The 10934-nt window shown below is 43.3% G+C and overlaps 1 protein-coding gene and 1 pseudogene across 1 annotated transcript in view; one reads left to right on the top strand and one right to left on the bottom strand.

Annotated features, from left to right (window-relative positions):
* LOC109478398 (dnaJ homolog subfamily C member 13-like) overlaps positions 1–10934 on the top strand; it is a gene marked incomplete at its 3' end in the record, with an annotated part of 51293 nt that overhangs the window by 14629 nt on the left and 25730 nt on the right. The window contains 2 exon segments of the mRNA XM_019779929.1: positions 269–372; positions 753–912. Coding sequence (XP_019635488.1) covers positions 269–372; positions 753–912 — 264 coding nt within the window.
* Positions 1716–10712, bottom strand: LOC109478399 (annotated as a pseudogene).

The following is a 10934-nucleotide window of genomic DNA, read 5'->3' as shown; positions in this document are numbered from 1 at the left end:
CAGGAAACGAACCCTATACCTAAAATGTCTGTGTATCTATTGTATCTACATGTACATGTACCATGTATGTAACCCAGTAAAAAAAAAATGAAGAAAGAGATTATTGTGGTATACAGTATAGACAGAAGGATGCCAACAGACTGATACTTTAAGTTACACGTTCATTTGCTACCAAATGGCTACCAAATGCCACCCCTATCATGATGGGAATAGAACCCCTAACCCTGTGATCCAAAGATTTCTAATGCCGCTGCATCTGTTTTCCCAGGTGAGATATGAATGTCTGAATGAGGAGATAAAGATCGGGGAGTACTACCTGCGACTGCTGCTGGAGGAAGACGACAACGAAGACAACTCACAGATCAAGAGATCGTAAGTCATCATGTTCCCTTTCATTTGAATGTACAATGTCATGTATTAATACAATCAGTATTGATAAACAAAAACAGATATCTCAATACTCTTACAGTTCCTTAAGAATCTCTAGTATATGATATAAAACTCAGGGAAGTCTTCCTGCAATACGGCTTGTATTGTTGCTTTCTCTACTGTACTAATAATTTGAATGTCTTTGTTATGTACAAATTACACGATGAGCATGATGTCAGTGAGTTTTCACATATGCTACATCCAGGTACAGGACACAGTGAACACGATACACACACAAACTAAGTCATTTTCTGTAAGTGAATGATCTATCCCTCCACAGGTACGAGTTCTTTAATGACCTGTACCATCATTCTCTCGCCCAGGTACGAGTTCTTTAACGACCTGTACCACCGGTTCCTGCTGACTCCTAAGGTACAGATGAAGTGCATGTGTCTGCAGGCTATGACCATCGTGTACGGGCGCTGCTACGAGGAGATCGGAACGTTTAACGACACCAAGTACATGGTGGGGATGCTGGAGAGGGTGAGTGGGAGCTTGTATGTTTTTTTTTTTTAATATTTATGCAACAGAACAAACGAACATACAAAAAGACAAACGATATAGCGTAAGAGTACACACACACTGAATTACGTAAAAACATTCTACCCAGTCGATATGTATGTTTGTTTGTTTTTCAATGATAGTGCACCTTTTTCCAAAAATGAACTTTATGCTCTGGTGATGTTTGGGTGAAACATGTATAAGTAAGCTGATGCAGACACATGTAGTACATGTAGTCTCTTGCTGTCAGGGGCTGATTGAGCCTCCTCCCAGATCTAGAGAGCTAATGTTGCCACACATACATGTACAGTACACCTCTAACTTGAGAGAACCAAGTTGGTATTTACACACAGAATAATGTTATAGACTGCTACGTTGTATGCTCATATTATATTTTTTTATATGATATTGTAATGCCTTTGGTAATAGCCACTGGCTAGTTGGGCTGCCCTGGCTGTGAGGATTGAACAGCCAAACCAACAAACTAATTTAAAACTAATAATCATCTTGGTAAACAAGACTGGCAATGAAAACACATTGCCATGGTGACGGTGGTTGCTGTAGTGTTAGGGTTATTGTTTGCATGGCACTGCCATCATTTCATGATTTTGAGTAAGACTTGGTACAGATACTGTGCACTCCTCCCCTGAGTGTATAGTGAACGAGCCCCGGGGTCACCGAAAGTATGGCCATCCGGGGCAGACAGGTCTTCCCAAAGGCTTCCAGGAATGTGGGCATAGATGTGGGTCAGAGACATTCCTGTGGACATTCCATGCCTGTGGACAAAATGCCTGACAACTGCACACAATACTGTACCATTAGGCTCCTCCCTGAGACGTCGCCAAAAATGAGATTCTCATTTGTTGATCTTATTCTGGATGCACTTCATGATAGCATCTATGTTGCCTTTCACTTGTTGTATCTTCGGGTGGCTTTCGTCCTGATAGATCCGCCTCAGCATAACTAGAGCTTGTCTGTGACTGTCGTAGGCCTTGACTACATCACCACTGAGTAAACACGCAGCTCCTAATACAGTCAAGGTGTTTGCAATGTCAGGATCTGCAGTGTCCTGTCCACAAATGGTCTTTCTCATGTTTATTTCGTCTTCCAAGTAGCTGATAGCCTTTGTGTGCTCTTCGAGGTAAAACCAGGCTCCCCCGAGATTGTAGAGTGATCTTGCTATCTCATCATGTACTGCATCCTGACCAAAGATATCCCTCCACATCTGCAGTGCCTCTTCACTGTAGTTAAGTGCTTTTTTATAGTCACGAATGCCTCGACAAGCTGCCCCCAAAGTGTTAAGTGCTGTGGCAATGTCAGGATGTGGTGTATTTCGTCCATAGATGGTTCTGTATGTTTCTAGTGACTCTTCATAGCAGGTTATGGATTGCATGTGGTCCCCCAGTTCACTCCAGGCTAACCCCAGGTTGTTGAGTGAAATTGCAATGTCGGGACGTGCTGTAGTTGGATCATGGATCCTCCTGTGCATCTGCAGTGCTTCTTCTTGGTACATAATGGCTTTTCTGTTCTCTCCTAAAGAGTTCCAGGCTAACCCCAGGTTGCTAAGAGTTTTTGCAATGTTTGAGTGGGCTGTGCTCTGACCATGGACACTCCTGAACATTTGTAAGGCCTGTTCATAGTAGCTGATTGCTTTTTTATCATCATTCTGGTCATACCAAACTGACCCCAGCTTGTGGAATATTTTAGCAATATCAGGATGTGCTTTGTCCTGTCCATAGATATTCTTGAACATCTGCAGTGCCTGTTCATAGTAGCTGATTGCCTTTCCATGATCACCTTGCTGATGCCACCCCGACCCCAGGTGGTGAAGTGTTTTGGCCATCTCAGAATGTGGAGTACTCTGGTCATAAACACTGTTCAGCATCTGCAGTGCCTGTTCATAGTAGCCGATTGCTTTCTCATAGTCACCCATGTTTTCCCAGGCCAATCCTAGACGTTTGAGTGCTGATGCGATGTCAGGATGTGCTGAACTCTGATTTACATAGATGCTCCTGTACATCTGCAGTGCCTCCTCGTGATAGGTTATACATTTTTGGTGATGACCTTGACCTTCCCAGGCTAACCCCAGTCTTTCGAGAGTGTTGGCGATGTCAGAATGTTCTGTTTTTGGACCGTACATGCTCCTGTACATCTGGAAGTGCCTCCTCTAGGTAGCTAACTGCTTTTTTGTGATCACCAAGATAGTGCCAAGCTGCCCCCAGGAGTTTAAGTGATGCAGCAATGTCCACATGTGCAGTGCTCTGACCATAGATACTCCTGTGTATCTGCAGTGCCTCTTCATGGCAGCAGATTGCTTTCTTGTGATCTTCCTGGTTGGAACAAACTAGTCCCATGCTGATAAGTGTAGAGGCAATGTCAGGGTGACATTGTCCTGTACTCTGACCATTGCCTCTGTATTTCTGCAGTGCCTCTTCATGGTAGCTAATTGCTTTCTTGTAATCCCCCATGTCACGCCAGAGAGACCCCAGGTTGTTGAGTGCAGTAGCAATGTCAGGATGTGCTGTATTCTGATCCCTGTACACACTCCTGTACATCTGCAGTGCCTCTTCATTGTAGCTGATAGCTTTTTTGTAATCGTCTTGGTCATGCCAAGCTGATCCCAGGTTGAGGAGTTGGCTAGCAATGTGACAATGTTTTGCATCTGGGCCATAAATGCTCCTGTTCATCTGCGGTGCTTGTTCATAGTAGCTGATGGCTTTTTTCTGATCACCTTTTTCACGCCAGGCATGCCCCAGATTGTGGAATGCAGCGGCGATATCAGAATGTGTTGTTCTCTGGCCATAAATTCTTCTGAACATCTGCAGGGCCCACTCATGGTATCTGATTGCTTTGCTAAGGTCACCTTGCTTTTGCCAGGTTAGTCCCAAATTGATGAGTACAGAAGCAGTATGAGGGTGTGGTGTACTCTGGCCATAGATAGTTCTGAATGCCTCAAGTGCCTCCTCACAGTAAGAAATGCCTTTTCTGTAATCACCATAGTCCCGCCAAGCTTCACCGAGGTTGTTGAGTAAGGTAGCAGATAGAGGATGTGTTGTATCAGGACCAAAACAGCCCGACTCATCTCCAATGCCTCCTCATAATAAGCTACAGCTTTCTTGTGGTCTCCTAAATTCCTCCAAGCATGCCCTATGTTGTTTAGTGATTTGGCAATACTGGGATTGTCTGTCATTGGACTGTAATGTTTCCTCTCCATTTGCAGTGCCTCTTCATAGTTCTCAATTGCCTTCCTTGGATTGCCCAGGTGCTCGTACAATGTTCCCAACTCACCAAATGCAGAGGCAACCTCAGGATGTGTTGTACTGGGACCATACATAGTCCTTAACATCTGTAGTGCCTGGTTGGTGTATGTTATGGCTTTCCAGCAGTCTCCCAGGTGGTCCCAGCTACCTCCCAGCATCCTGAGTGAAGAGGCAATGTCTGGATGTGCTGTACTGTGGCCATAGACAGATTTCCTCATCTCCAGTGCTTGTTCATGAAGCCTGACTGCTTCCCTGTAGTCACCAAGTCGGTGCCAAGTTGTTGCAAGGCTTGACAATGATGCGGCAATGTCAGGATGTACTGTACTCTCTCCATGAATAATCTCTCTCATTCTAAGAACCTCTTCTTCATAGGCAAGGGCTTTTTTGTTATCACCCAAATGTGCCCAGGCTGTAGCCAGGTTGCTGGTAGTTGAGGCAATGTCAGGATGTGCTGTTATTTTGAACCAAAGACACATGTGAGTATTTGTAATGTCCTTTTCGTAGTAGCCAATTCCTTTCTTATGCTTACCCAAGGAATCCCAGGCTGCTCCAATGTTGTTGAGCGATGAGGCAATGCTAGGATGTACTGTATTCATACCATAAAGAGTCTGTTCCATCTTCAGTGATTGTTCGTAATAGCTGATTGCTTTCATATGATTACCCATGTAATCCCAACATGTTCCCAAATTGCTTAGTGACCAGGCAATGTCAGCCTGAGCTGTGTTTGGGCCATGGATGTTTCTTCTCATGCACAGTGCCTGCTCATGGTACTGAACTGCCTTCATGTCATCTCCCAGTCTCGTGTGGATGTGCCCAATGCTTTCCAGTGCAAAAGCAATACGATGATGTTCTGTGCTTGGACCATAAATGTTCTTTAACATCTGAAATCCCTGCTTACAGTAGTCCAGTGCTTCCTTGTATTTGCCAAGATGCTCCAAACTTGCCCCAAAGTTAAGAAGTGCTGTAGCAGTGTCAGGGTGTTCAGCAGTCAGGCCGTGAATTGTTCTGCTCATTTGAAGTCCCCTTTCATCAAAGGTGGCTGCTTTCTTGTAGTCACCCAGGTCTCTGTAAGCCATTCCCAGGTATGCAAATGATACATGAGGCTCCTCAATGGTTGGCACTCCTGTGTTAGAGGTTGGCTCGAGTGCCTTTTCAAAGTGACTGATTGCCCTTTTGGAATCTTTCAGCTGCATATGCATGACACCTTTTACCATAGGTGAATCATCAAACAATAGAGCTGAGAACAGCTGGTGTGAAACATTTGGTGAACCTTCTTTGTTGAGCAGTTCTTTTGAAAGTGCTTTTTTCAAAGGTACTGCAGTGTAGTAGTACCTGAACAGCTGTGTGCTCTTAGAAACGTAGAAGACAGTCTGGAGTCTGCTGAGTGTGTCTTCTGTCTCTGGTGACGTCTCGAGGGAAGCCAGGGCTGACAGGTTCTCATTCTGCCCACCGTTTGTGATGTACGTTCTCAGTCGGAGTTCTGCTGAGATGCTGACCAGCACCCTGAGGTGGTGCGCATTGTCAGCACTGATGGCTTGTGTGGACTCCATGTCGTCTATGGTGTTCCACACACTGGTGGGAATGACGCGTGTGCAAAGAGCGCAGCAGTCCACTGCAAGCGACGGCAAACGATAGATTTCCTCTTCACGTCAATAGCTTAGCAGTGAACTCCTGTTTGTTATACTTCCCCATGTTTTCCTTCAGGGTGTCCTGTGCCTCCATCAGAGCCATTTTGCCTTCATCGTTGGTTAGTACGCCTCGTACAATGGCAAGATACTCATTAACTAGACCCTGGTCGCCTACCATTAAACTGGTGTTTCTCAATATACTGGCAAGATGATATCCTTCCTTAATGTAGACAGTGGCATCAGTTTTCAGTATGTTGACCATCGTTGGTTGGGCTGCGGATGAGCTCACTTGAAGGTTTGGTCATGGTTGACTGTCTGTCCCAGTGGAGTCTTGCTTGCCCTTGGCATGGAGCCATCGAATGCAAACCCACGGGGTGTGACAGAGTCATAGTACCAGTCATCAAGGGGGTCTTGAGAATAGAAGTCATTCAGACTTCTTATTCCCAGTGCTGGGAGAATGGTTTCTCCCAGGTTAACCACCTTGAGGTGTAGATAGTGGGTGAGGTTACGGAAATATGCAAGACATTCTTCACTTTCTTTTTCTACCAAGATGGCAAACTCCAGGTCTGAGTATGGAGTGACCAGCTCTGTGGCCTGTGAACCCAAACCTATCAGGGCATACTTACAGGGAGTGGGACCCATTGACCCAATACACTCTTCTACTAGCTGGCGGACAAACTGTTTCCTTTCACTTGCAATTCTTTCAAACAACTGCCTGACAGCCTGAGCTCGTTTTGCCTCTAACTGTGGGACACATGGGTCATCCTCATCATGTACATAGGGGTCCAGCTGCTGGTCAATGGTTTCCATCTCCAGCTTGATCTGGTCCCGCATCTCCTTCAGCTGTGACTTGTGTTTTCCTTTCTCTACCTTTTGTACATTGTGATCAAGACTTAATACATGTTTGACAAATGCCTCCTCCATTAATGTAATTGCTTTATCTATATCACGATTAACATCATTATCACTTGACCTTGCTATTGCTGCATTGTAGAGCGCTGCTGCTTTGACCAAGTCTCCCCCGTCTCCTGTCTGCTGACCTCGCTTACTGTAGACATCCCCCAACTTGCACAGGGGCTCCACCTCTCTCTGGTACTGCTGGGCTGTGGGATCTGGATAGAAAATAAACTCTTAATGATCTTACTTTCGAATTATTTGATAAAGAAAGGGACTGCACTTTAGCTGAATGAGATTCAAGCCCACATGACGGCAATGCCACTGAAATTTAACATTTCCTTAAAAAAGTCAAATGTGATAGGTATTATCCAATAGATTAAAGTATTGATTTACAAGCATTAGCACCAGTTTGTTAATTTTCCTTGGTTGTACACTTACCTCTGATGTGTACCAGCTTGAGAGCAGCTGCAAAGTGCTGCTCTGCTGTGTCCAGGTCTGTCTGCTGTAGAGCTGAGCTGCCTGTGTCCAGCTGTTCTTTGTAACGCCTGAAAGTTACCAGTAAACACAACACTTTCAATCCTGAATAGCCAAGAGTGATGCAATTTAGAGAGAGAGAGAGTGGTGCAATTTTAGAGGCAGCTACAACTGTTAGATGTTCAACACATATAGGTACAAAAAGAGAATACAGGCTAGGCATGGAGTTGGGAATATCTTTTGTAATAATTGTAGAAAACAGAAATGAAGTATTTTGATCCCTGTATTTACTGCTGCATTTAATCTGTGTGATTATCTTGATAGCTGTAATTTTCAGTACTCACTTCAGTATTTTCTTCTGCTTCAACTGGTGAAGTTACTGGTTCAGCAGTACCTATACCAGTAAGTCCAGTCTCTGAATCAGTGCTGAAGAAAAACATTAGAAGATTGAAGATTTTACTCTAAAAATGTGAAGTATTCAGAGTTGTTATGAATGTCTAAGACTTGTTTTCTTCAGAATTCATCTATATCTTCCTGAGTTATTCTGACAAATGTTTTCAGAAAAACAAGGCTTAGCTATACAGTGTTCGAAATACCTGTCTGCAGTCTGCAATCTGCAAGATAGATTTTCAAGATTGCAGAAGAAAAATTTATACAATCTGCAATTTTGCAGCAGGAAAAATTGGCACTTGGGATTTGGCGCTCTTGGCCCCAAGGACAGACAACACTTAAGCTCCTGTTCTGAAACAACAGGAGCTTCTTCACTAATTTGCATCAACCTTGTCTTGACTTGTCTATCTTTTGTTTCTTTTTGGACTTCCAAAAATTTGTCTTCAATAATTTGCATATCAATCAATAGTTCATGCTTATAAACCTGCAAGATTGTAGTATGAAGGCTTGTGTATTTGCAGAAAGTATTTCCAAATTGCAGAACAAAATTTTGACTCTTCTGCAATATTGGCAGAGCACTGAAAAAAAGTATTTCGACCACTGCTATACATGTATGAACAATAGAATTTTGAGAGAGGTAATTTGGATCCAAGATTTCTGAAATTGCCTCTGCAGATCTAGAAGTTTGTAGTTTTCAGTTCCCCACCTTGGAAATTGTACGGGAGGATAGTTGTGGATGGTGTCAGTGCTTGTGGTATCTTCGGACAGGGACTTGGCAGTTGACTGTTTTTCTCCTTTTTCTGTCCTTCTGCACAGGTGCTAGAAAATGTGATGATTCACTTTTAGTTTCTGTAATACAGTGTTATTAAATGTTTTCTGTTCAACAGAAAAAATTACTTTGGATAGATATCCGTAAATTAAAAACTGACTCACATTTACTGATTTAGTATACTTCTGCTTTTTTTGGCACAGTAACTGTTGCATAGTGTTGTTCTTGCACATATTTTCATGAGTTTTCAAAAACAAATTTTAGTGAAAACAAAACAAGTCAAAACAAAACTTCTATGAGTTGAAGTATGTACTCATACTTGTTGTAAGTCCATGAATTCCTATTGAATTGATGAGTGAAACTGAAAACATGTACCCTTACCTGTTTTATTGCTTGTTCCACCTTCTCTGTGTACCTGATGCGATGAAGTAGCGCCTGTTTCCCATCTGACTCCCCACACTTAGTCAGGGCCTTGTTGTACATGGCAGCCGCCGCAGTCAACTGTGATGCATCCAAACTTTTCCTCCCTTCTTCAAGGTACAAATCTCCCAGGGACTTGAGTACTTCTTGTTCCAACATTGTGTCACTGTTTGCAATGGCCGTCACTAGTGTCTGGATGTAAGTGTCTTCGGCAAAGTTCAGTTCTTGTTTGCTTGCATTTCGGTCCAGTTTGTCACAAATCTCTGCCACCCTTAAGATATTGCTATCAGCAGGTCCCCAGTAGTCTGGTGACAGCCACCGGAAGTGTGGACTGTACCCCTGCAGCAGTTGTCTGCAGAGTTTCTCCATGTAGCGGATACGATGTTCCACGGTTTCTCCCACATCTGGATCTGTGCAGCGCAGTAAGGCAGCAGCATACAGGCCAGCAGCCTTGTCAAACTCTGCTGAATCTTTACTGAGCTTGGCTTTCTCCAAGTACGCATCTCCAAGACTCTTCAATGCTTCTGTCTCCATCATGGAGTCCTTACTGATGAAAGCATCTCTCAGAACCTTTCCATAACATAGTTCGGAGTCTTCATCAGATTCCAACATGCTGGTGTGTAACTCTAAACACTGTTTGTCCTGCAGGCTCATCATTCTGCAGTTTGTTCTTTGTCAATTTTAGTTATTTTTTAAAAATCCTGGTCCTGTTGAGCCAGTGTGTTAGTTGCTAGTTGGGGAAGAAGGCTGTGGTCTGTGCAGGGTTGTTGAATCTGTAAGAAATGAGACAGAAAATTGAGATCTTAACACATTTGTCAGTGTAAAAGAATAAAGTCCTGTCTCCTGTAGCCTTCTTTCAGTGTGAAAAGAAAGGAATGTTGTATAACCTTATTGCAGGCCAAGATGAAATAGCCCTTTTAGATTCACATGTACAATGGACCCAGAATTAACAATTAACTCCAATTGTTAGACACTGTTAGTAACCCCTGATCTTTCACCACCCCAGAAGTGTGCTTGAAATTCAAAGTTCATGCAGAGGCTTGTGGGAGGCCACTTATACAATAATCAGGATTTGGATCATTGCCCAAATGCTGTCTACTGGTAATGCCCTAGGCCTAGCCTGTTACACCCTACCATGCATGCTTTCTGGGCTGTGCATGGTCTCATGTGAAGTTGGCATTGTTCAACACAAAGTGGAAAATCTACGATAATTAAAGCTAACCTGAGGTGGCTGTAAAAATAGCATGAGGTTGAACTTTGGTATGGTAAAAGTTTGAGTGAAACTTACCTTATCAATGTCACTGTTGACTGTCAACTTTGTCTAGACACAAAGGGTTGGTTGAGTCTGTTTTCAACATGCTGAGTTTTTGCAGTTGCCCTCATTTGTTAGGATATTTAAACCAACCCAAACCTTGCCATCATGTTAGAGATGTCCCCTATACATATACCTGCTTCTTCTGTGGAGAACTGTAACTGTCCCCAATATATACTTGATCATGATATGCAGCTTTGTTGTATGGCAAAACAAAGCGTTACGGTTACACATTTTGAAAGTTCTTCTGTGTTGGTAGAAGCAAGTTTAAACTGTAATTTCCAACACAAGAGGTTGGACTTACCCAGATTTTCGAGTGTACAACTCCAGTCTTTGTCAAGGAACGAGCAGTCGACCGCTTCTTTAATTATAATCATTATGTTACATGTTTGTGACTGTGAGTCAGTCTGTTCTACCCACTGACCTGTTTGTCCCGTGAGTCCCTTGGAAACCAGACAGTGCCGTAAGTCATGTAAATTTGCTCTAAACTTGACCTCAAAGTCAAACCAAGTGATCTGAATGTTTGACACAAAAAAATTATAGAAAAATACCTGAGACTGTTGTAGTCTTCACTGTGTACCATTCCCCACCACTGGTCTTGTCTGCATTCAACTGTGTTCATTAGGAAATAGGATATGCAGGATCTGAAACTGGGCTGGTTTCACTTGTTGGCATCCTGCCATAATGATTGCGAACAGCTTAGGCTGAGTCAACATGTACCTTACTGGGCTCAAAACACCACCAGTCCTGTAAAACTGTACAGTACAGGATATAACAATGTTATCAGTCTGTAAACTTGGAGTTGTGTGGATATTTCTAATGTCTACCAGTCCTGTACCAAATTAATAGCCTGG

Source organism: Branchiostoma belcheri, unplaced genomic scaffold (genome assembly GCF_001625305.1).
Source record: "Branchiostoma belcheri isolate BF01 breed outbred unplaced genomic scaffold, Haploidv18h27 scaffold438, whole genome shotgun sequence".
In the NCBI taxonomy this organism is placed as follows: Eukaryota; Metazoa; Chordata; class Leptocardii; order Amphioxiformes; family Branchiostomatidae; genus Branchiostoma; species Branchiostoma belcheri.
This window is presented reverse-complemented; position numbering and strand designations above follow the sequence as displayed.